The sequence below is a fragment of the Engraulis encrasicolus genome, chromosome 15, assembly GCF_034702125.1.
Source record: "Engraulis encrasicolus isolate BLACKSEA-1 chromosome 15, IST_EnEncr_1.0, whole genome shotgun sequence".
Lineage (NCBI taxonomy): Eukaryota > Metazoa > Chordata > Actinopteri > Clupeiformes > Engraulidae > Engraulis > Engraulis encrasicolus.
Genome location: NC_085871.1, coordinates 28,544,127 through 28,570,575, shown reverse-complemented (window position 1 = coordinate 28,570,575; position 26,449 = coordinate 28,544,127). Strand labels below are relative to the sequence as shown.

The window sequence follows — 26,449 nt, the reverse complement described above, 5'->3', positions numbered from 1 at the left end:
TGTCTAGCGCTGAATGACAAGGGGGAGGCACTCGATGTGCTCAGGGGGGAGGAGGGAGATGTGCTCAGGGGAAGGAGGGAGATGTGATCCAGACCTGCCCCCCGCCCTGCACACTGCAGTTGAACATACTTGAGCAAGAGGGGCGGCCCTGTCTGCCTGCAGATCTGCTGAAGAGTGAGGAAATAAGCAGTAACCTGCATTAAACATCAATAAAACAACAGAAGAAGGATTCAAAACAGTTGTCACAGTAAAAGTAAGACACCGTGGCCTCTATGCAAGCGTTGGTAACTGGAGCGCTGGTACCCGGAGAAATCTTTGTGCTGCATCTCTTTGGGATCTAGACCAGAGGGCATTTAAAATTTGAAGTCTACTGCCTGTATTATTATAAACCAGGCGTTAAAGTCATACACGTGAAGCAAATACAAGTCTAGCAGTTTTTTTTATTTAACATAGGCCTACCTTCAGTCTCCATTTGGTCTTGTTTTGTCGGGCAACCTGCTGCTGCTTCAGGCACAGGGGAGGCTGAAGCAGGTTCCAATGCCTGCATTACAAAGCTGGTGTAGAAGCTGGCCACCAGATGGCAAAGTTGACCAGGACATTAAAAACACATAATGAAATAAATGAATAAATGAATAGCATACTTGCGTGTGATTTTTCAGTGAAAAAGAAATTCACGGCGAATATCTTAATAAGTTTAGTGAATTTGTGGATTTGTTTCTTTCCCCCACTCGTGCGCTGTGTGATCCCGGAAGTGGCTGTCTAATCAAATCCATCGCCCCGCCCACTTATCATTTTTGGTAGCAAAGCAGCTTGTCTGCTGCGTCGGTGTCTGTTTACTATGCGGTGGAGAGAGGAGAGGAAAAGTGACGGGCTCACGAAGCAAAGCCAACCCGAAGTACCGAAACTTGTCTTAACCAAGCTTCTTTATGGCAGTAGTACTTTGCTTTGATTTATGGTCAAAAATTCGTCGGAGAACTCATGGAAATGGTTATGAACGTGGCATTTCCATGTAGACAACAAAACGTCAGGAATTGCACCGTGGGCCCTGCCACAATGCGTCGTTTTTGGAATTGTGTTTTCTTTATCCTCTCCTTTCTATGCAACGAATCATTTGCGCAAGATGAAAGTAAGTAACCCTGATAATGATATTATTTCCTAATCAAACGAACTATTGCTACCTTTGCTTTTGTGACTCTTCACTCATGTTAGCTGATCACCTGGCTGGCTGCTGCTAGCAGCTTTCTTTCAATGCAATGTTGACAGTTAGATCTCTAACCTTTCTCTTCTTACCGAGCTTTTTGTCGTCCAACTTCAAGTTTTGCACATTGTCTATTAAACCTGCCAAAATGAATTAAGTGGCAAAGCGGAGCTAGCTAGTTTCTGCAACCAATGCTATTCACCCCTGTGCGTTCTTCGTATTTGTAAACAAATGTAACAACTTGATAACTGTAACCAGTCATAGCATAGACTCTACATTCGCCACTCTGTAACGTTAGCAGCACCTACCTACTATACCTACTATACTTTTGTAACAAAATTGAACTTCGTGTAGGCTATCACTTCCAGTTCCACTGTACATTCTCTGTCCATAAGTACGCGCGCCTTGAGCAGCGATGATGATAGTAGTCTTAAGTCGGTCTGTTATTTCGACACGTGTTTGTGGTTGTTCTGTTTCCCCCTTCTTTGTGGTGTCAACAACATATCTTCACTTGAAATAACTGCTAAAACTGTCACTATATGGTGTAGTGGTCAGCCTTTTGCAGTGCTGAATGAGTTGGTGTCAGCTTTGACGTTGGCAGCTCTCGTCGATTTCTGTTGCTGCTTTAACAGAAAAATGGCATTGGTAGTTTCAGAAAGTGTCATGTTACTTTTACCATATCCAAGCCTGGGACTGAATGGTGTATTGCCTATAGAAAGTGGATCTCAAACCTTTGGAGTTATTGTTAACCAATGAATGAGAGGACATTATAACTTGCTACCAGAGTTGGAGCTTGGCATCACAAGGTTGTCCAAAGGTTGGTCTGATTTGGAGCTAAAGCTTTTGGTACCCAATAGTCGGCAGATAACATGGGTGGTGTGGAGACAGATATCATATCAATATCAGCTCTGAACTTAGACACCACACCACAAGAGAAAGAAACGTCTGTTGATAGTTTCTTTTTTATCCACAGAGGCGGTTGTTTGACAAGGTACTGACAGAAGGGTATCATTGCGTTTGTTTAGATGAATGTGGATTCCGCATCACCCAGAAGCAAAGGTGTAAACACCAGGCCAAAGCTTATGACACGTTTTTATCCAAATGCTATCTGACCCAGTATTGAATGTCTTTTGTCCCTTTTGGCACAAAGCACTACCCACATACATACTATATAACAGAGCCGGTGTTGTGTTGTAAGCAATGGCCAGTCATGTGGGACTACCAGGGCCAATGTTTGTGAACAAGGAAGTCTTCTAGTTCTTGCCCTGACTCGTAGAGAGGAATGCCATGACGGTATGAGGAAAATAAAGATGTCAAACTGGCCAGACATGATATGCCACAATGATGACAATCACCTCACCAGAGCTAAGCCAGCCATAGCCATCAAGATTTGGGGAGGGAAAGCCTAAAAGTAAGAGGAATCCCTAACAAAAGCTTAATGCTATCAGAAAACAGTTTTGAAAAATTAAAGCAGTAATGAACAAACAACAGAAGAGTGGGAGACAACCATGGAACACTAGTGTTCCCAATGATCGTCAGGCCTTCTGTAAGCCATGATCTGGGGCTAAACTGAATGGGTAACGTTAAAGACTTATCTGTCGTAACAATACCCTTCTGCTATAATCAGTACAACTGCCTACACCAGACATGCCAGTGCAGCAAACAATAAAAAAGTTCCAACTTGAATTAACATAAAGTGACGCAACCAGTGTAGGCCCAGCCAGTGTTGCCAGATTGGGCTGTTTGTTTCCCACCCAATTGGGCTGCTTAGGATGACTGTCTGCGGGTATAAATGGTGAAAAATGGACATTGGGAGTGTTGTACTGTAGATTTATGGCCACAGTAATCAATATAATTTGGGTAAAATTGGATGGGATTTTGTGTGTCCTCCAGGCGGGTTTTGAGTATTTTTGGGCTGGAAATTAGCAGTCTCATCTGGCAACCCTTGGCCCAGCCTGAGGGCAGGGTTGACTATGTCTTTGTCTCTCCTTTTTCCATTCACAAAGGTAAGCTTAATACAACCTTGTGCCCTTTTTTTGGTCCATTTCGACTTTGTGTGATAGGACAGTGTGAGAGGTAGACAGGAAGCGAATTGGGAGAGAGATGGGGAGGGGTCGGCAAAGGACCCGGGCCGAGAATCGAACCCAGGTCAGCCGCATGGCAGGTGAGTGCCCTACCGGTTGGCCACGGCAGGGCCACAGCCTTGTGCCTTACCATCATGCTGACTCGACCTCCAAATTGATGAGCAGTAAAATCAATTGGCAATATGAAGAGTGTCTTGACAGTTACTGAGTGGTTGCTTATGTGCCGATAGCAGGTTTGATTAAATTTTGTTACACGGAACAAATACAAAAAGCAGTAAAATTTGGAGAATCCCGTCATTTGGCCACGTTGTCATTACACATCATTACATGCAACTGCAACTGCAACTGCAAGACTTTGCAGTATTCAGCACATTTCTCAGTACCAATCAGCATGTGACCAGAACAATACCTCTCTCTGAGCTGCAACACACACACACACAGACACGGACACGGACACAGACATGGACACAGACACACAGACACACAGACACACACACACACATTTTTTTCACACTGGTACAAGACTGCAGTGCATTGCTGATGATGGATCAGGGTTTGCTGTGGGTGTGCACTATAGGTAGTGTGTGTTTGCCACACATGCTAGTTCTACTACTACTAAGTTATAAGTCTTTTTTAGATGTGGCACATGCTTTTTTGCTAATCACCACGCTTCAGCTGCACCATAAGCCCATTACGGGGAGAGCTGGTACATTTTGCTTGGTCTTTGTAGGGGCACGAACTTGAAAGTTCGGCCATGTAAATTCCTCTCTCTCTCTCTCTCACACACTCACACACACACACACACACACACACACACACACACACACACACACACACACACACACACACACACACACACACACACACACACACACACACACACACACACACACAGATTTCCTCTGAGAAAATTGTACCTGGAATTTTCAAAACAATTTCTGCCTCAAAAACATTGTAACTTTGTGAGAAAAAGCTTACTTGTCCGACATAATCTAAAATGGTTCAATACCATATTGCTATGAAGTCATCATGAAAACATTGCTTTGCCTTAGAAATTTTACTTTGCCTTAGTTTAGAAATGTATCATTTATCATGGATCTAGGTCAGTGATTTTTATAGTTGAAACACAAAATCAGCTATATATTCTGATGGCAACATACTGTAGTAAGAGGATTTTCAAGCTTCCATGACTGTAAACCTTATTCCAATGCAATGGGGATGTGGGCTATATAGCGGAGCAGGTGCTAATGCTAGGCTGAGGAGAGAACCATCTACGGGAGAAATGGTGACAACCATGACAGCACAACCTCAAGTAGCAAGATCCCTCCTTCGCATCCGCAGGAGTTTATAGTTTTACTTATCTGAAAGGTACTATCACAGGTAGTGTGTGTGTGCGTGAAAGCACTTTGCGTCAACTGTGTAGTTTTGATATTGTGCTATATAAATACATTTTGATTGATTGAGTGATGATTAGGGCTGTGACAATATTGTATCGAACCGAGAAATCGTGGTACACAGAGTCACGATATTGTATGGCAATGCAAGTAGGGAGTATCATGATAGGCCCCTTCAAAGTTCTGTTACCCTTCATTCCAGAAAACAGCCACATGATACGATTTGATGGTTCCTTCAAGCTTCAAATTATCATCATTATTGCTTTAAACTTTGTTAGCCTCTTGTACATTTTTATTTCATCATTTTTAATTTATTTTTTTGGCAAATGTGAAAAAAGCTAATTAATGAATTAAAAAAGATGCATCTAAAAACGTGTGGAGTGTATTAAACCAAATTTTGAGTTGAGTATATCGTTACAGCCTTAGTGATGATCAATTGTCTGTACTCTCTATCCTTACTTTCCATACAGTATCTGATGGGGGCAGTAATTTCACTGCATGTCCCACTTTGTCCCTTATCTCTCTGCACTTGACCAATATACAGCTCCAGGCCTTTTTATTAGAATACCATGAAAAAGTTGATTTATTTCCATAATTCCATCAATACTGTTAAACTGTCATGGATTGTAGATTCATGGCCCAGTTTTTTAACTATTCCAATCATTATTTTTTTTCTTTTTATATACGTTGGCCTTCCAGCTCAAAAAAAACATGAATTGGGGAATTCGCATTATTAGAATATTGTTATAAAATCACATTTTTCTTCATCACAATTCGGGTCACATTAAATCAGTTGAAATTTGGTACTTTCTACATAACATGCAATGGTCAATACTTGGTTAGGACATTCTCTGTCTTCATAACTCAACAGAAATAAAACCCCATTCATTTTCAATGGGGTTTCATTTCTGGTTATTTAGAATTAAACTGGTGAGTTAGCGCCAAAACGTGGCATGGAAATCTACAGGGTATATTGAAGAGTGAAGTGTGGGACACCAGGTCAGCTATACAAAAACAGCTGACGGCAAAGCATCAAGGATATCTGGCCTTCCATTACTCCCATGCACTGTTTCTGCCATTGACTTCAATGTTAAACGCATCATGGCCGTTATTATTAATAATATTAAGACAGAGAGAGTCCTAACCAAGTATTGAACATTGCATGTTGTGTAGAAAGTACCAAAGTTCAACTGATTTGATGTGCACTGATGTGAAACAAATTTTGATGAAGAAGATTGTGATTTTATTACAATATTCTAATGATGTGAATTCCCCAATTCATGTTTTTTTTGAGCTGGAAGACCAAAATGTGTAAAAATAAACAATTTAATGATTGGAATAGTTAAAAAACTGGGCCATGAATCTACAATCCATGACAGTTTAACATTATTGATGGAATTATGGAAATAAATAAACTTTTTCATGGTATTCTAATAAAAAGGCCTGGAGCTGTAATTGTATCCTCGTAAAGTTCCTGTGATCAAGGTTGTACTTGCTCTTTAAGCTTACCCTTGTACTCATCATCAAATCTTAGAGGACTTGGCAGGCTTTACTGATGAGCTCATTCAGGAAAACCATGCTTCTTTCTCTTTCAAATGTAAGATGCATGCTTTCCTGGTTTATTATTTTGCGCATGTAGCCTAAATGTTATCAATCTACTTGGCTAGACAGACAGTGACTGAATTGGATTCAAAGATCACATTGTTAGATGGGGTACCTGCTGTACGTGACATGTAAGGCAGAGAGTTCTGATTAGCCATGAACCAATTTTACTGTAAGCGATGCAATATCTGATGCACATGACCAATAAATAACCTTATGAGACTTTCAAATTGTTTTTATTCTTTTGTTTTGGGTTATTAGTATTCCACGGGTGCAGCAGCAGCAGCAGCAGCAGCAGCAGCGAGCCATAATATTATTCCTACCCTGTGGTGTCACAGTGGCAGCAAGAACAGAACAGAACTGAAATGGAGAGAGAGAGCTTTTGAGGAGAAAGCCTCTGTTGCGAAGGTTTAGTCTGATTTTGAGTTGTGTCTGATGTAGCCACAACCGATTACATTGTAATCTGTTGTTACAGTGTAAACTCTGCGACCCGGCTGTTCTCCTTGGTTCTTCACCTGATGTAGCAACGAGGTGTTAGGGTTTACATTCGGACGGAAATCAAAACACCACAGCAGCTACCGTTCTGCGCGTGAAGCACTAAATGGCAACCAACAGTTGAGCTCTACAGTTTAACCACTTTTTCTCAAGAAAAATGTCTGTCAGTGGAATGATTAGATGACTGAGAGAGTGAGAGAGAGAGAGAGAGAGAGAGAGAGAGAGAGAGAGAGAGAGAGAGAGAGAGAGAGAGAGACAGAGAGACAGAGAGACAGAGAGACAGACAGACAGACAGACAGACAGACAGACAGACAGACAGGGAGAGCACTGTGCCTAACCAATGGATGGACAATGAGAGAGAGAGAGAGAGAGAGAGACAGACAGAGAGAGAGACAGAGACCGATAGAGACCAACAGAGACACAGGGAGAGCATTGTGCCTAACCAATGGATGGACAATGAGAGAGAGAGAGAGAGAGAGAGAGAGAGAGAGTGTGAGAGTGTGTGAGAGAGAGAGAGAGAGAGAGAGAGAGAGAGAGAGAGAGAGACAGAGAGAGAGACAGAGAGAGAGAGACAGAGACCAACAGAGACACAGGGAGAGACAGAGACCAACAGAGACACAGGGAGAGCATTGTGCCTAACCAATGGATGGACAATGAGAGAGAGAGAGAGAGAGAGAGAGAGCCAGCACCAGCACCAGCACCTTGCTGCGGCTGAGTGTATCTAATCACAGCCGCCGAATGTCACTACTACATGCTGAGGTCACTGCTGCTGACTCACTTGACTCTCAGACTCAGATTCTACTTCCTTTTCTAATACACGAGTCCATGTGTGCGCTGTTGCTCTTGAGACACACACTATCCTGTTGCGTCAATTTGCACTATCCCGTGTGTGTAGTAGCAGTAGCTCTTGAGCCAGAGCCAGATCCACACACATTATGTTGCGTCAACTCGCACGGTCCTCTTTCTGTGATTGGCAGCTTGTCACTCACATGGCTGAAATGAACTATAAAGCTGTTGCAGCAATGTCATGGACTGGGTGACGGGATGTTTGCACTCTATTGCATCAAAACTTAAGGAGGTGGGTGAAGGGAGGGAGTCAGCTAGTAACTGGAGAGGTCTAGACTCGATCAATTTGAGCCTGATCAATATCTATCTGTTCTGCATATCCGCTGGTTATCAGCATCTTTCTTAAGTTCATCTACATAAACGCATTTTCTAAATGTGGTTTAAGTCAATGTAAGCATCACTGTGTCCAAAAACGCATTGGTGTGTGACTGGGTATATGGAAATGTGAGGCATTCTCCAATGAGTGGTCTGGGTGCTCAGCTGGATAAAGTAGCTGTATAAAGCACATCCAGTTCATTCACAGGTTTACCGCGTTGGCATTGCACTGCATCACTAGTCTCATTTGTTATCCGATGCTCACCTCTCTGTGTCGTCTCTCTCTTTCTGTCTGTCTGTCTGTCTCTCTCTGTGTCGTCTCTCTCTCTGTCTGTCTCTGTCTCTCTCTCTCTCTCTCTCTCTCTCTCTCTCTCTCTCTCTCTCTCTCTCTCTCTCTCTCTCTCTCTCTCTCTCTCTCTCTCTCTCTCTCTTTTTTTAAATTTCTCCCTGTCCGTCTGTCTTCCCTCCCCCTCCCTCCTTCAGATCGTGTGGTGTTCTCCTTCGGAGCGTTCCAGAACGTGAGTGTTCCAGAGAACGGCTCGGTGCAGGCGGTGGTCACCAGGATCCCCACCGACGTCTCCTTCATCACGCTGCAGTTCCACTCACAGCACCGCAACGCCACCCTGTCCTACACCAGGGTATGACACGCACGCACGCACGCACGCACGCACGCACTCTCTCACTCACTCACTCACTCACTCACTCACTCACTCACTCACTCACTCTCTCTCTCTCTCTCTCTCTCTCTCTCTCTCTCTCTCTCTCTCTCTCTCTCTCTCTCTCTCTCTCTCTCTCTCTCTCTCTCTCTCTCTCTCTCTCTCTCTCTCTCTCTCTCTCTCTCTCTCTCTCGCACTCACACACGCACTCGCGCGCACACGCACACACACACCTGCAGTTCTACAATACTACCCTGTACACCAAGCTAGGTTCACACACACAGAAACCTGCGATTCTACAATGCTACCCTGTATACACACACACACACACACACACACACACACACACACACACACACACACACACACACACACACACACACACACACACACACACACACACACACACACACACACACAATGCACCCCTGTCATACAATTTGTCACAGGTTGAATGTGTTCACACACACCCCAACCGAAACAACACCTGCGCCTGGTTAAGTGTGAAGTTATGAATGTGTGAACCTCTGAATCATCCCATTGAAACTAAAACAAAAGGTCAATCTAACCAGCATTTTTTAACAAACTTTACTGTTTTGGTCAGAGAAACAGTCATTATTGGCATTAACACTAGAGTAACTCGTTGAAACCCATGTGTTTTAGCTTGAGACTATAAAGAAGGTTCAGATTAATTCCTGCTACAAATTTGATAGAATCAGTTCTAAGTCTGTCGCAATGAGCACCGTGTCGTATTGTCATCACAGGAAAATGAGGCAGACTCTCTCTCTTTTTTTTTTTAGATTTTTTTTTTGGTCTTATAGACTTTAGTCTTGACAGGATAGTTTGAGAGAGAGACAGGAAATGTTTGGGAGAGAGAGAAGGGGACCACATGCGTAGCATACGAGTGCCCTACCGCAGTACCGCAGACTTTCTGAGCAAATCCCTCCATTTGTTTGTAGCTTGAAGCTTTTTTATATAGTTGCGTAATGCTGGGCTGAATGCAAGAGGAAATCAGCTGAGGTCTAATTTAGCTAGTGTGTGTGTGCTTGTGTGTGTGTGTGTGTGTGTGTGTACGCCATCACATGTGTATGCAGGCTTCTGTATCCCGAGTGCCTTGAAATTGCTAGAATATGAACAGGGCCAAATGCTGGTGAAATTTCAGTTTGGCTGGTAGAAAAGACCAACTTACTAACCACTTTGACCCATTAGTGAGTGTGTTTGGCTAATAAGATTAACATCTACTATCCATTTTAGCTGGTGATGAAAACAAGTTAATTTCGAGCCCTGAATATGAACTATGCTGATAAAGGTCTCATCATTCATCACATCCTGTTTTGCTTTTGGTGTTTTTTTCATTTTATGGAGCAGCACCAAAGGCAAAGTCAAAGGGCAAAGGTAAAACTCTATTGGGAAAGTAGAATATTTCATTTGAAACCCAGCAAGTGCAGTCATCAAAAGGCTGCCTTTTCTTGTAAACCCACCCTCGTAAAGCCACACGTGCCTAGTAGACGCATAAACACACACACACACACACACACACCTACGCTCACATGTACACACGCGCTCCTAGTCACACACACACACATATTTCCTCTGACATTCTCTGCTATGCTATGACCACAATGGCGTAGACAGGCACACACACACACACACACACACACGGTTGACCCACTTCTGGCGTAGTCTTCTGACAAGAGGCTCACGATGGCAGACGCAGTTAAACCCATCATGTGAGGGAGTAATCACAAGCTGCACAGCCAGCCGGCCAAGCGGAGGGAAGAAAAGGAAGAAGAAAAAAACGAGTGAGAGTCTTGACTGACTCTGACTCTGCTACTGATCAAAACGCAGTAACTTAGCACAGTACAAGCTTTCAGTTGCTACGTTTACATGACTGTTTTCATTCCGAATTAATAATTCAGAATTAAGTTGTTCCGTCAAGTTTCTTTTGATCTTTCATTTAATTCTGAATTAAGAAGTGTTTACAGGTTTTCTTCCCACACCAGTAGGCAAAAAGTATGGATCAAGGAAATTAGCCAGCACTCTGAAATACGTAGAGCAAGGCACCAAATCCCACATATCCCCAATAGGATGGCATGGTTACTGTCTTCTGTCACCTTACGTCATCTTGATTCCAGGAGACACTCGTTATGAACTGATGACTCCATATAAGTCATCTCCGATCTGATGTTCTCGGGCAAGACTTCATCTGTGGCAAACTTGTCTTGTGGAAAAGAAAAATATGTTTACCTGGCACCACACAGTTGTACGAAATTACGCCCCATGTATAAATTTAGTACAAAGGAGTACAGTAAGACCAGGCTAGTGTTTTGGTGTTTATTTTGGCATTTACTCTTCTTTTTATGGGGAGGGGGCCTTTTTGTGCCTTTGTTATGAGAGGATAGTGAAGATGTGACAGGAACGTGGTGGGGAGGGAGATGGAGTAGGGCTGGGGACTAACGTGACCGTCAACTCTTCTTTTTCGTCTTCTCCTTGTTTATATTTACCCTTGCATGGGTGAGGCATAAATGCAATTCCGTTGTGTGCAGTGTGCACTTGTGTGCTGTGGAGTGCTGTGTCACAATGACAATGGGAGATGGAATTTCCCAGTTGGGCTTCCGCTTTCGCTTTCACTTCATACGATGTAATAACATATAAAGGACAGCCTGATGAGTGTAATTCTATTTTTATCCTACCTTGTCTACATGTTCCATGTTAAATGTTCATTGTATTTATTATTAATCACTTACTGTTACCAGTCCATCACTGTTACCTGTCATGTCTTGCACTTTGCATGTAACATGCCAGTCCTGTGTATGTCTATGTCTTGGCATGGTATAGAGAGAGAAACATAATTTCCTTTTCGTTGTATGACATGTGCATATGAAGAAAGGGACAATAAAAGCTGACTTGACTTGATTTGACTTGACTTGATTGATTTGGTGTTGTCCCCCCCAGGTGCCCCTGCCTGGCTTCTCGCTGACTGCCTCGGACACTGGCCTGCTCTCTACCCTGACCCCCTTCCAGTCCTGGCTCTCCTGGTTCCTGCTCTCGCCCGGGGGGGACAACGTGGACGGCGCCGGAGTCATTCTGCCCTACACGACTCAAGGTAATGATGATGGTAATAATGGTAGCAGGGTTCCCACGGGTCAGGGATGGCTCTCCTGGAATCTCAGGGATATTCACTGTCACTAGAAGTTGTTCTAGATTAAGTCATGGAATTTGACCATTTTGCAGGTTCAGTCAGGAGAATATCAGGGAATTTTATTAACAGTATATTAGAAACAAAACTTAGTATATCTTAGTATGTTTTACTGTTTTTGTTTAGTCTTTCTAATGTGATTGTTTCGTCTGATAAAAGATGTCCTGCTCTAAAACCCCTCCAATTTGCTCTGAAATTTGCAAGATTATACAAAGCTTGCTCAGTTCAAGCAAATATGCTTGGTAAATTTAGGTTCCAAGAGGGTTGGCTAAAAAAAAGACTGACCATCACAAATTGATGACTGCAGGGCCAAATGTCTTAACGTCTTTTTTTAAAGGTTCAATCAATATCTTAGTCACTTCATCTTACTGGAGGTCATGGAAATAGTTTTTTTTTAATGGTCAGGGAAAGTCGTGGAATTTTAAATCTGACTCCGAGTGGGAACCCTGTAGTCGTAACAACTGCAACAATAACAGCGATACTACTACCAATGGTGATGTTCATGATCATGGTGGCAATGCTACAACTTAACTAATAGATGCTGAGGATAAGGATGACAATAATAACTGTGTTTGTAAAGCGCAATTCAGCGGACTCATTCTGCCCTACGGGATGCAAGGTAATGCAATAGTAGTAGTAGCATTAATAATAATTATAATACCTGTAATAACAATTATGGTAACACTTAAGTTTGCAGATTGTTTGTAAGGGGGTAATTTCATGGTCATTTCTATGTTCCGGTAAGTGCAACTTATACATAATTTGTAACCACATTTTACAAGTAAGTGCCATGCAGTTTTTAGAAAATCATTTAACTTCATGGACTTGGACACATTTGCATATAGTACACAAGGCACATTTTCACTGAATCTCACTGAATTGTATTTTTAACACAGCTGTGTGTGTGTGTGTGTGTTCGTTCATGTGTAAGTGTCAAATCCATGAAGCTAAGCAACTGCATGGACACTGCATGGCAATTACTTCTTATGTGGGGTTAAAAGGGATTGTTATTACCATGAAATTACATGGAAATTGCCGTGAAATTACCCACTTATTAGCGACTTGTAAAGTAAAGTGTAACCTAATAGGAACTACCAATGATGATGATAATAAAGAGGAGGAGGAGGAGGATGACTGTTTGTAAAGTGCAATTCATAGAAAAATAATGTAACTTAGCTCTGACAGTGCTTAAACACTTGTGCAGGATAACATGGGTAAGAGCTAGTCAGGCCAGGAGCATTACAAATATCGTTTCTGAGCTCCCGAAAAATCGGGAAATACTCCCACCATCCAAACAACCATTTGCAAATCAAGGGAGGTAGGTCAACCATGCCATTTGGGAAATGTTAATTGTTATGCTCTTGGTCAGACCAAGTCTCGAAGAGATTTAAAAGTCGATGAGCAGCCTGCCTGTTCGCCGGCACTAGGCAATGCTGACCTGTCAATAATGACTTTCATGCTGCATTACACACACACACACACGCAAGCACACGAGCGCGCACGCGCACACACACACACACACACACACACACACACACACACACACACACACACACACACACACACACACACACACACACACACACACACACACACACACCGATTTATTTAGCAGGCCAGCAGACATGCTTGCAAAACCAAATCTTAAGCAACATTGATTGAAGTCACCCGATACCAATAGTTAACCTGAGTTAGAGGCTGATCAGAATCCTTCTTACAACCAACTGATCCATGATAAAGCGCTGCTACTTCGAGGACTCCCCATTTTAGTGAGAGTAAATGGTATTCCACATACCCAAGAGCTACCTCTCATTTTCTATTTCTATTTAACGATGTCTCATAGCCTTTTTCCAAAGTCTCGGAATTCCAGTGCCAGCATAATAAAAAAGCGCTTTTTTTGTTTGCCCCGTGTAGTTATGACAGTAGAGAATATTCTGTACTGCTACCCCATGCATAAAATTTGGTTTCAAAATGGCTTCAGTCTTTACGTCCATACATATAGTACAGCACCTTTACACTTTAGTTGGTCAGGCATTATCAGTTGGGCATTTCTTGATTATGGTAAGGGTTAGCCTTGAAATTGCTATGGTGAAGGGAATAAGGCAATATGTAATGGCTTCATAATGCCAGTGAACACCTTAGTATTGGTGGGAAAAAAAACTTTCCTACCCTACTATTACATTACTACAACATTACAGAGTCTTTAGTAAGACATAACGACTTGGTCTTGGACTTGATATTCTGGTAACAACGTTTGTTTGTTTATAATGTGGCCTTTTCTCAACACATTCACGATTTCATCGGAAATGGTTGTCGGGATAGATGGTATTCAATCAATATCACAGCATACAGTATGTTGTGCATTGTGCATGGTGGTGTAAGTGGTTGTAACTTGTGTCATAACATCATCATCTTTTCTCTCACAGATCCTGTGCCTGGAGCTTGTAACACAGAGTTTTCCCTGGACATTGACCCAAACGTCTACTTGCGTTACAACATTTACGAGACCGTCATCACGTTTGCCCCCGCTAATGTGGGCTATGCACGGTAAGATTTTCAATTGATATTTGAATAGATAAGAATGTTGACACATCTGGTGGTGAGATCGTGTGCAGTTTCCCTTGCAGTGCGTGTGCGTGTCTGTGCGTGTGTGTCTGTGCGTGTGTGTCTGTGCGTGTGTGTGTGTGTGTCTGTGTCTGTGTCTGTGTCTGTGTCTGTGTGCGTGTGCGTGTGCGTGTGCGTGTGCGTGTGCGTGTCTGTGTCTGTGTCTGTGTCTGTGTGTGTGTGTGTTTAGTTCTTTCTTAAATATGGCCCTCCCCTCAAGTGTTTACGGTTATCAGCCATGTTGCGGTGAAGAAGCAGCACATAGACCTAACTAAGCATAAGGAGATAACCTATGTTGCATGTCAGCCAAGCCATGAGTGATAGTATACCACTTGCTTCATCTGTTTGAGGTGATTGGGGGGTGGAAGGGGCAGAATTGATCAGCAGGGACTTCTGGGTTGTCTTATGTGCTATTTAAGGACACTGGTTGGCTCCCAATCTTTAAACTGTTGCATACCACCCGAGGTGGCCTGTACCGAGGTTGAGAAACTTTGCCAGCTACTTACAAATAAATAGTATAACTTAATGAGCATTTCACAACAGATCATACATTTCTCAAGTTTCTCAAGCACTTAGTCATTTGACCAGTGAGTAGTGACTGGTGTGAATGCATGTCCATACCCTTGCACACAATACAAACAATTTTCAGAATTATTTATAAACAAAATTTGAAGACATCATCATTAATAATTGCAGGTAAAAAGCTCTACCGTTTGAATGCAAGATACTTTTGTGGTCTGCACTTAAAATTGGTTGAGCTGGACTTCTATCAATAGATTTATTTTTGCTCGCCAACTGGAGTAGATGCTACTCTTCCCATATTTACCTGTGCCCCATTTTGACAACTATAGACTTATGACATTGAGAGTAAAGGCCACTCTAAAACGCTAAAAAGGGCTATCAAACTGGAGCACTCATGTCTACTAATGTCAGCAGCACTCCCAAAGGTCACCAGCATTTTAGAAAGGTTATGAGAGGTCGTGAGAACAGGCCCTTCCTGGATAATCTTAACTTTTAAAGCAACAACCACAGACTCATTTATTTAGCTTGCAATAGGCATGGCTAATGACATTGATTTAATGACCATATGTAAACATAACAGAGGGTCAAATGAAATGACTCTGTGTCATTCATCAGGTTGGGGTAAGATATTTGCAGGCATTTCCCTTGCTCTGCATTTACAAACACAGGGCTCTCTCAGCTGTGGGGAAGATGGCTACATTCAAGTCAAGTCAAGTCAAGTTTATTGTCAATTTCTTTACATGCACTGGTCATACAAAGAATTTGAAATTGCGTTTCTTGCTCTCCCATGCAGACATAGACTAATCTAGGTAAGGACATAGACAGTATAGACATAGACAGTACTCATACATGGACATAGACAGTATGGACGTAGACATTGCTCATACAGACATTTAAAGTGCAAGACTGGACAACAGAAGACTTGTAGAGAACATACATTAAGAGGAGGTATTTTGTTGTTCTTTTTCCTAAAAGTCCTTTATAGCGTTCTGACATAGTAATAGTAGCATTTGAAGAAATAAATAATTAAAAAAGGTTTTTATTTAAATACACCAGCAGCAGTATGTGTGTGTGTGTGTGTGTTTGTATGTGTTTTGTGTGCGTGTGTGTGTGTGTGTGTGTGTGTGTGTGTGTGTGTGTGTGTGTGTGTTTAGTGCAGGTAGAAAGTGCGGTGTGCGTCTGTGTGTGTGTACCTGTGTATGTGTGTGTGTGTGTGTGTGTGTGTGTGTGTGTGTATGTGTGTGAGTATGAGTTGTGTGTCAGTGTGTGTATGTTTGGGTTTAGTGCAGAAAGTGCAGTGTGCTTGTGTGTGTGTGTGTGTGTGTGTGTGTGTGTGTGTGTGTGTGTGTGTGTGTGTGTGTGTGTGTGTGTGTGTGTGTGTGTGTGTGTGTGTGTGTGTGTGTGTGTGTGTGTGTGTGTGTGTGTGTGTGTGTGTGTGTGTGTATGTGTATGTTTTGAGTTAGTGCAGGTTGAAAGTTCAGTCACAGATGTAGTAGTGCAGGTGGAGTGTTCAGTCGCAGATATGGTGGTGGGGATGAGGGGGGGGAGCGTTGTCAGTGGCCTGGCTGGCTAGAGGCTGACAGTGAAGGGAGAGTGGGTTGAGTGTTCAGTATCTTGATTGCTTGATGCATCGTGCTGCTTGTAAGCCTGGTGGTACGGGAACGGAGGCGCCTGTACCTCTTTCCAGAGGGCAGGAGGCTGAACAGTTTTGTGTGCAGGGTGGCTTGTGTCTTTGATGATCATCAGTGCTTTTCGGGTGAGGCGTGCGGTGTAAATGTCCTGCAGGGAGGGGAGTGGTACTCCAATGATCTTCTTCGCTGTGTTCACAACACGCTGGAGTGTCTTCCTGTTTTTCTCCGTGCAGCTTCCTCCCCACACTGTGATGCAGCTGGACACGACGCTCTCTATGGTTCCTCTGTAGAATGTTGTCATGATGGAGGGTGTAGCACTTGCCTTCTTTAGTTTGCGCAAGAAGTAGAGACGCTGATGGGCCTTCTTCGCCAGTGATGTAGTGTTGGTGGTCCAAGAGAGGTCGTCGCTGATGTGCACTCCAAGGAACTTGGTGCTGCTCACTCTCTCCACAGCATTACATTACATTACACATATTCTTGTTGTCATAAAGTAACGTTTTGATGTTTTCAGGCATAGTTATTTCCTGATTCCGCACTGGTTTTCCCATAGTGCTTTGCATTAAACTATGTTATTTATATGCTATAGGGGGAATAGACTTTGCTACTTGGTGATAGCTGTATTACAGCTGTATGTGGATTGTTGTCTTGTGATGTTTTGATCTTGACTGAATGTCATTGATGATGTCCACCAAGATGAGAATACCTTTCCAGACATTTCCCTAGAGAAAGTTGGTTGTTTTGATACACTGCTCTCCAAAACAAGAATTTGGATACCAGCGAGTTTGACCTTTGACCCTTATTTCCTTCTAGGGGGGCGAATCCGCCGCAGTGTGACACCACCATGGGGGCCGGCACCCGCTGGCGCCTGGAGTACGACATCTACCAGTACTTCCTGCCCGAGAACGACCTATCAGAGCAGAGCTTGATCGTCAGCCTGGAGCGGGTGGCCAATGTCATGAGCCTCAGGCAGCATGCGAAGAGGGTAAGACCCGCCCTCCCTCTCATGACCCCCTCACCTTGCAGTTGAGTTCCACAAACGATTGGTGGGCTATATACATAATGTAATAAATACATAAATAATACAAAAACACAGGCCTCTACATTTATCACCGTCATTTATCACCGCAGACATCCTAGACTAGAAACTTAAGAGGTTAGCCGGGTGAAAACAGAACTTTAGGAGCGGCACTCTGTACACGGAGTCTGTGGTGAAAACAAGCCTACAAGTATTTGGAATCAGTAACTGGAATCAGCCATTAGTGAAAGTGAAGTGGAAGCCCAACTGGGAAACTCCAACTCCCATTGCCATTGTGACACAGCACTTCACAGCACACAAGTGTTCACAGCAAACTGCACACAACGAAATTGTATTTATGCCTCACCTGTGCAAGGGTCCTGCCCCCAATGGTGCCCCAAGGTACCATGTTCAGGGTACCTCAGTAATGGAGGAGGATGGGGGAGACCAATGGTTAATTACTCTCCCCACCAACCTGGCGGGTTGGGAGTCCAACCGGCAACCTTTGAGATACAAGTCTGACGCCATAACGGCTTACCCATGACTGCCCATTAATCAACTCTCAGATGGCCTATTGTCTTCAATTTTCCGGTTCTGACACCACCCATGCTAGAACCTCAGGATCATGAGCTTAAATTATCAGTAGGTGATTTTTTTTTCTGACGTGTTTCTCCCTCCTCAATAGAGAACGTTTAACACTGGATCATGTTGGCCTACAAACCAACGGTTAAAATATCTTGTGTGTAGATCAGCCGTGAGTTTACTGTAGTTGTCCTCATTACTTTCTTTTTTTTAATCGAACCGTTTTTTTAATCGAACCAGAGGCAGTAAATTATGATTTTTGTTTTTATCCAATGATATTTTTCTCTTTTTTTAAAAGTATTTTTTGGGGGGCTTTTTGGGCTTTATTATTACAGGACGGTGTGAGAATAGACAGGAAATTATTGGGAGAAGAGAGATGGGGCAGGGCCGGGAAATGACCCCGGCCGGATTCGAACCGGGGTCCCCGTGGGCAATGTAAGCCCAAATGTAGGGCGCTGCGCTCTCCAATTATATTTTCAGTGCCTTTCAACTGACATGTGTCTCCTTTATGGTGTGTTTCCAGCTGATGACCCTGAACTCCAACGCGCCCCCCATGGTGTCCTTCTCCTCCATTGTGGGTCAGGGGGTGATCTACTCGGTGATCGTGAGGGATCCGCTGCTCAACACCTCGGCGGCCTACATCCCCGCACACACCTACGGCTGTAGCTTCCTCTCCACGCTGGACAACTGTGGAACCTTAGGTGAGAAGGGGAATGTGTGATAGTCTTATCTTCCTGAGAAATATAGACTGGGTAACTGTGAAACCTGAAATGAGGGGTCAGGGTGATTCGATGCATTGGACTGTGTATTGGACTGTCTTCCTTAGAAATACAAGGTAGACAACTGTGAAACCTTTAGGTAAAAAGAAATGTGTGATGGTTCATCATGAAACATAAGGCTGTGGAACTGTGAAACTTTCGGTAAGAAGGGGGATTTGTGATGACTTATTTTTCTTAGAAATGTAAAATGGACAACTGTGCAACTTTGGGTGAAAGGGAGGATGTCTGACATCTGACTCTTCAATGGAATGATATTTTCTGATCGTTGAGGTGAATGGTCATATCTGGAGAACAGGCTGCAGGAATGGTGACTGTAACATCCATGGTCAGGGTAGGGTTTTTTTTTTTTTGGGGGGGGGGGGGATGCCTTATCCTTAACCTCCCTGGTTGTTTCAGCCGTTTATACTGAGGGTAAATAAAAATGAAATGGAATATTTAAATATTTTCTCATTGCAAACATAGTTTGAGTTGCATAGCCTATTCCATGTAAGAAAGAGATTTCTCCTCAATCTCCCCAGCCATTGAACTGGTTAACATCAGCATTCGTTATCCATTTCCAGGGTAAACTGGTATCGCTGACTATTGCAGAACCGCTAACGAGCAAGCAGGAGGTTTCAGAACATCAAAGTAAACAATGAAAGTTAACCCTGCATTCTTTCTCTCGGGTCACAAGAGATATCAGACCCACTTCCTGATTAGTGTTCTTATCAATTGATCCGAGAGTCTGTGTGGCTCTTCTTAACGTCACACTTCCTTTGTGAACCTCTTTTGCAGGGAGACTGTCCACCAAGATCTTCTTCACCATTGCGGGTTTCGCTGGCCTGTTTGTTTGCTTCTTCGGTCATCGCTTCTTCAAATGTGGTGGGTCTTTTTTATTGGTTGTTTTTTTATTTGTGTTACAACCTGTTATTCACTTTCACTACAAAAACTGAGGATCAAGTTGCAAACAATTGCTATATAAAGCATCACTCTGCGCATATTCAATCTTATTAATGGTGATGATGTGTGTCCTTATTTTCAGAAACAAACCATCATTGCACTGTTTCATTGCATTTGAAAATATTTCAGATATGTATTGTCCAACCTCATTTTACAAAACACATACCTCTGCTAAGTCAAATTGGCAACTGTGACATAAATGTTCTGCTGTTGATCTTTGGATTGGAAGTTTGAAGTTTTGACTCCAGTACCATCATGATACTACCCATGGAATTCCTATCAAAAAAAATAATAAAAAAAAACGTATATTTTTAAATGGCCGGTTTCTTGACTAAACATAGTCTGTAAGGTCATAAACAACACCTGAAATTGGGGTGTTTGGTTCTTTATTCATTTCAGAGATCATGGGACATAAATGTTGAAATGAGTTGTAGTAAAGTAGTAATAGAGTAGTGTCAGGGACAGGACTGGACTGGCCATCTGGCATAACAGGCATTTTACCGGTGGGCTCTGCACCCTTGTCAGTCCCTATTCCAGGTACTCAAAAACTACATAGCTTCTGCCCATTGTCAATGGACACAGTGGAAGCTAGACCATTTTCAGCATTCAGAGAAGGCAGGGTTGAAAGAATAAGCTCAGTAAAGGATTTTTGTAAAATGTCCAAGCATCAAAGGGTATGTTGTAGCTGTATATGACGGCAACTAGTGGCTAGCATGTGTTGAGGAATGTATGCCGAGCACTGGAGAGGTGAAACTGAACTTCCTGCATCCTCATGGACCATCTCCATCCTTCACATATTCCTGAATACATGCTGTCATTTGATATTACTATGGTATTACCACATTATTACTAGGTGATCTGTATGATGCCATATTTTTGAGTCCCATTATCTCTGAAATGAATGAAGAACCAAACACCAGCATTTCAGGTGTTGTTCATGACATTGCAGGCTACGTTTAGTCAATGAACTGGCCATTTAAGAATATAAGTTTTTTTGATATTCCATTTTTAATTTTCAATTCATCATAATTCATATTCTGAGGGTTGTTGTGTTCCATGCTGTTTGTGTAATTTGTACAGCCAGAAAAGAGCTTTCAAATAACACCACAGACATATTTTTGTGACTTACACTGACTGATATAATCAATGCTGAATGTATAGTGTCCTACCCTCATATGTAAACCTTTCCTAGTCTGTTTCTCCCTTTAATATTGGTGTCAAATTCACACAAATGCAGTTCTGGGGTGCTACCTTGCTACTAAACAGGCACAGCAAGTATGATTGAAATCTGTGTCGGTCGGGTCCCAAAGTGTCTGATTTCACGTGAAATGACCCATATATAAATAAATACATCAAGACATTTCTGTTGGTGAATCTTCTCGCATCACCTCTCTGTTCTTCTCTGGATTGTTGTGGAAGTTGAGTTGTACTGCATTGCCTTACCCAACCCGCTTACAGAACCACTAGCCTCTTGCACTGAACTGAACTTTGGTTTTGTGTTGTAATGTGTTTCTTTGGTGGATTTAAACCTCTTCCTTCTTTTGTTTCTTTCTTTCTTTCTCCCACACAGAGCTGTTCTGCATGGGGTTCGCCTTTTCTGCCTTTTTCTTCTTTGTCCTCATCACACGGACTACCATCCTGGACTATGACAGTAAGTATTACGCCAATGATCCCCGAGCATGAGATGCAAACTTTGCATCGCTCTGCCCTATGCTGTATGTATTGCGGGTATGTGATGTGACGCGATCTGTCCTTGTATTGTGTCCGAAGTGCCATTGCGACCTGTCCAAAAGTTCTGAAATCTCCCAAGCTTATACACATTTACCTTGTGCCGCGACCGTATCGCGAGGCAAGACCCAGGGGGCTGTAGAGTAGTGCAGCCAGTCACAACACCAGTTTCACATACCATTACAGCCCTACAGTTATCAAAGTGAGGAGGACCGATCTTACAAATAGTTTGGTTTCTGGTCAAGGATGACTCAGGCATTTGGGAAGAGTCTTTCATAGAGCCACACAATGTCACTTTGTCTTTCAATGGGAGTGAATGATTTCGATGAGTGGCTTTGCCAAAAATTTGAAAAGATTACAGGGCCTTTGCATCTTGTTCAATTCTTTTCAATTTTTGGACAGATCTGGGAATCATAGCCTCTTTCTTTTGCCTTTTTTAACAGTTGTCAAAGGCAATCAGGCTCTGTGTGCTGAGGTCTGGTTTACTCTCTGGTTTACTCTCTGATCTGGTTTACTAGGCTAATCTATACTATATATATGCCTAGCAACAAGCCTAGCAACAAGCCTAGCAAACTCACAGTTTAGTTAGTAGTTGGTTGTTAGTAGTTTAAGGCAATCAGGCTCTGTGTGCTGAGGTCCATTGATCTCCAAATTGATGGCCACTGTTCATGTAGTCATGCTTGTCCTTTTAGGCCTTGATGACATAATATTTCATTTCATAATTGAATCAGTTACACAAAATAGTTTTGCATGCACCCAGTCATATTGTTGGTCACGAGATGTCGATATTTGTGACCAAAAAACATGCCAAAATCTTTGCTAATAATCATCACCACAAAATGATGACTTGCGACCAAGGCCCATGTGCAGTTTATTATTCTTTTTAGCTGCTCCGGGGTGTTTCGTAGCTTCGTAATTACATGCTGTATGAATGAATGTTGATTGCCACCCAGACATAGCCTGGCACGACGGACTATAACAAGAAAAGTCCCAATAAGCAAAAGTCATCGTGCTAAGCCCATTCGAATGACTCGTTACACAGATCGAAAACTAAATAGAATATTGTAAATAGAAGACAGAACCAGGCCAGATTCATGGCCCAGCAACGATTATCTCCTATGGTGCAAGGCTAGACCAACCCACCAGGCAAAAAACATATCCTGCCTGCAGGGTTTGATCTGGGTTACTAGGCTAATCTATACTATATATATGCCTAGCAACAAGCCTAGCAACAAGCCTAGCAAACTCACAGTTTAGTTAGTAGTTGGTTGTTAGTAGTTTAGTAGTGGGTTGCCTTCTTTGACTGCACAAAAGTTTTCTGATCCGATAAGAGCAACCATGCTCCCGTGACATACAAGGTCTTGTATGCACAGTTCTTTTCCATCTTGCAAACATGAATATCTAAAAGGGGGATCTTGGAAGGCCAGCCACAGTGTGTGTGTGTGTGTGTGTGTGTGACTGAACTGAACCTATATTAAATGTGCTGGTCACGTTAACTTGGCAGTTTAGAGGGACTGGGCAGTTACGTGTAAGAGCCAGTGAAATTGTGTGTCTCTCTTTCTTACACACACACACACACACACACACACACACACACACACACACACACACACACACACACACACACACACACACACACACACACACACACACACACACACACACACACACACACAGTAACACAAGGGGGTCTCAGTTTTGAATACTGAAAAGCACATGGACTGTCTGACTGAAGGCACTGGTGGTCTGAGCTGAGGGGGACTTGTTGCATAACCAAAACTGATGACTCTTATTGGAGGTATTAGCGAGTTAGCTGGTTCACATTCCCCTGCAAATAAAAACTGATTTGTGAGCACGCAGCTGTAGGCCTACTGTAACTGCAAGCTGTGTAGTACGCCATCAATCGAGTGAATGTTGATTGAAGAACATACTATCTCTCACATATACAGTCTTTGGAAATGTATGAAGTCAAAAGATAAGTTAATTGATTTAAGTTAATTGATAGTCATTCCTTTATTTTGTTCAGAAGGAACGACTGTTGAATTTGTTCAATTTTGTTCAAACCTCCTCTCCCTCTCCCTCTCTCTCTCTCTCTCTCTCTCTCTCTCTCTCTCTCTCTCTCTCTCTCTCTCTCTCTCTCTCTCTCTCTCTCTCGCCCCTCCCCAGTCCGCCTGGCTCTGACAGCCCTGATAGGTACGGTGGGAGGTGTGTTCCTGGTGATGTGGTGGTGGCGTTTCGGCTCGGTGATGGCCTGCGTCATGGTGGTGGGCCTCATCCTGGGCTTCCTCTTCGCATCCGCCATCTTCTTCACTCCGCTCGGTGAGTCATCGTGACCAAAAGTACAAAAGACATCATTTTTGTGTGCCATTACTCATAGTCAGGCTAATTTCATATCCTATAATCCAGTGGTTCTCAGCCTTTTTTGAACTTGACGTTCCAGTTTCTAACTCCACAAAAACAAGGCAGAAAGACAACAAAAAAATATGGTATAACATAGTCAGATGTTCTATCAAACAGCTTCCTTGGCGGAGGTCTGCACTCTCTGAGTGCATTTCTAGTTAGTAAATGAAGCGAATGACAGCACTCTTCAGATTTTTCTTTTGTTTATTCACCACGAACGTTTTTGGCAGAGCCCTTCCCCAGCTATGTTTTATGTGAGATTCAGCACCCAGTTAAGAACTATTAATTATAAGGTGACAGTGTGTGCTCGTCTCCTCCACTTTACATGCATTTCTAGTTAGAAAGATGTGTTTATTGAATGACAGATTATAATATGAGCAGTCCATAGGATTTCAAGATGGGGGGCGCTAAGCTTCTTTACCATATGACCATACACACATAATCACAAGCCTGCAGCCAATAAAGAGTTATGATTGTTCATACTTTTCATTTTCAGTGTTTATTAGCTAGTCACCAGCTATTGCTTACAGGCTAAAGATTTATAAATCCTTCTGATGCATACGCACGTACTTTGTGTTTGCTTTGGACTAGCTGGTCTAGAGCGTAATCCTCTTCACAGACAGGGCTTCTTGCCATGGGGCAATGGCATTGTGAGCGTTGCGTTGCGAGTCTCTTGACTCAGTAGGACAATGGCATTGTAGCAGCCCGAGGCTGGAGGTCACATGCGTTATCACATTAGGGGACGTCATCTGGTTAACGTTGTGGTTGCTGCTGTGGTTCTCAACCATGAGCCTCCCAACGCCCACTGAACTTCCTCATAAGTCCACCAATGCCCCCTGTAGTATTGAAAAATAAAATAGAGTAATGCCCCCCAACGGTAACTGAGCAACCCCCCTCTCGGCTGTCTCTTTCTCAATGCCCCACTAGAGCCCTTGAGGGACTGTAGAGCCCCCGGTTTAGAAACAATACTGTAGTGTGTGTGTGTGTGTGTGTGTGTGTGTGTGTGTGTGTGTGTGTGTGTGTGTGTGTGTGTGTGTGTGTGTGTGTGTGTGTGTGTGTGTGTGTGTGTGTGTGTGTGTGTGTGTGTGTGTGTGTGTGTGTGTGTGTGTGTGTGTGTGTGTGTGTGTGTGTGTGAAGCTGACAGTCAGAGCACACTAGCTTGCTCATATGACTCACTCACACACTCATTCATTTTATCTCAGTCATTCATAGACTGGAAGTTCAATCTTGAAGATGCACTAGAGAAGAGCACTGGAAAGTTGAGAGATGAGTCTTATGTCGGATACTATAGCCTAGTGATGAAGAAGCTGGTTTAGCGGTTTGAGGGTCACAGGTTCAGTTACTGCATCCGATAGATTGGGTTGTATGGGATTGTCCAACAGTGACATCCTCCTGCGATAATTGCTGCGTTTTGTGCTGCATCCGTGAGAAAACGGTTGTTTGGGGCAGTGAATATTTCTATTGCTGTGCTTGTCTTTGGTGTCATCAGATGAACCACCACAATGCTCCCATGTGTCTTTCAGCATGCACAAGTACAGCAAAAAAAACCCTCACATTAAAATGGCTGAAGAACCCTGCTGGACTGTACAAACAAAATGTAGCAAAAGTGTGAAACAGTTCAATGTTCGATCACGAGAAGAAGCTTGTGTTTGAGCTTGTGAAACTTGTGTTTTGGGGCATGTAGACATTCCAATTGGTTGATGTCGAACCACGTCATAGCTCATTACATTACATTGCACTCAGCTGCCACTTTTTATCCAAAGCGACTTATAATTATTGCGGGGCATTGGTGTACAATCCCTGGAGCTATGTGGGGTCAGGTGCCTTGTGTGAGGGAGTGGTCTGCACACTGGGTATGAGCTCCACAAAAAAGTACCCAAGTACGGTAACACTTTATTTTAGGGATACATTTATTAGCACTAATACATACAATGTGCCTGTATAAGTAACTTGTAAGGCATGTACAAAGCAAAATCAAACATTTGTTAGGCATGTATTCACAAATGTCTTGTTCATCCACAATAAGGGATTTATTACCAATTTAACCTTAGTAAGGACCTAGTAGGCCTTAGCGTTTGCTTAGTACATGCCTTAAAAGTTACTTATGCAGGCATTAACATTGTATGTATTAGTGCTAATAGATGTATCCTTAAAATAAAGTGTTACCAAAAGTACTTCATTGCATTTGACAACTGGCAACGTTTCTATCCACAAGTGAAATCTTCCTCAGGTAATATAGGCGCCTTGCTCAAGGGCACTTCAGCCATGGATGGAGGTGCTGATGCACACATTGGTCCTACTGATAATGGTTGGATTCGAGCTTGCAACCCTCTGCTCTGAAGACCACCTCCCTCGCCATTGTATCACGGCTGCCCCCAACAAAGTTAAATAATTAGATGAAGATGAGTGACATTTCACTTTTAACTTTTTTTTAGTGGTTTAACGCGGGTGACGACAAGC

General features: G+C 42.9%; 1 protein-coding gene across 1 annotated transcript in view; it reads left to right on the top strand.

Annotated features, from left to right (window-relative positions):
• Positions 1 to 820: 820 nt before the first annotated feature.
• Positions 821 to 26,449, top strand: part of tm7sf3 (transmembrane 7 superfamily member 3) — a 31,151-nt gene continuing 5,522 nt past the window's right edge. The window contains exons 1-9 of the mRNA XM_063217337.1: positions 821 to 1,126; positions 8,418 to 8,572; positions 11,546 to 11,696; positions 14,216 to 14,336; positions 17,357 to 17,528; positions 18,667 to 18,844; positions 19,697 to 19,783; positions 21,432 to 21,512; positions 23,756 to 23,908. Coding sequence (XP_063073407.1) covers positions 979 to 1,126; positions 8,418 to 8,572; positions 11,546 to 11,696; positions 14,216 to 14,336; positions 17,357 to 17,528; positions 18,667 to 18,844; positions 19,697 to 19,783; positions 21,432 to 21,512; positions 23,756 to 23,908 — 1,246 coding nt within the window. The 5' untranslated portion in view covers positions 821 to 978. The remainder of the gene's footprint in view (positions 1,127 to 8,417; positions 8,573 to 11,545; positions 11,697 to 14,215; positions 14,337 to 17,356; positions 17,529 to 18,666; positions 18,845 to 19,696; positions 19,784 to 21,431; positions 21,513 to 23,755; positions 23,909 to 26,449) is intronic.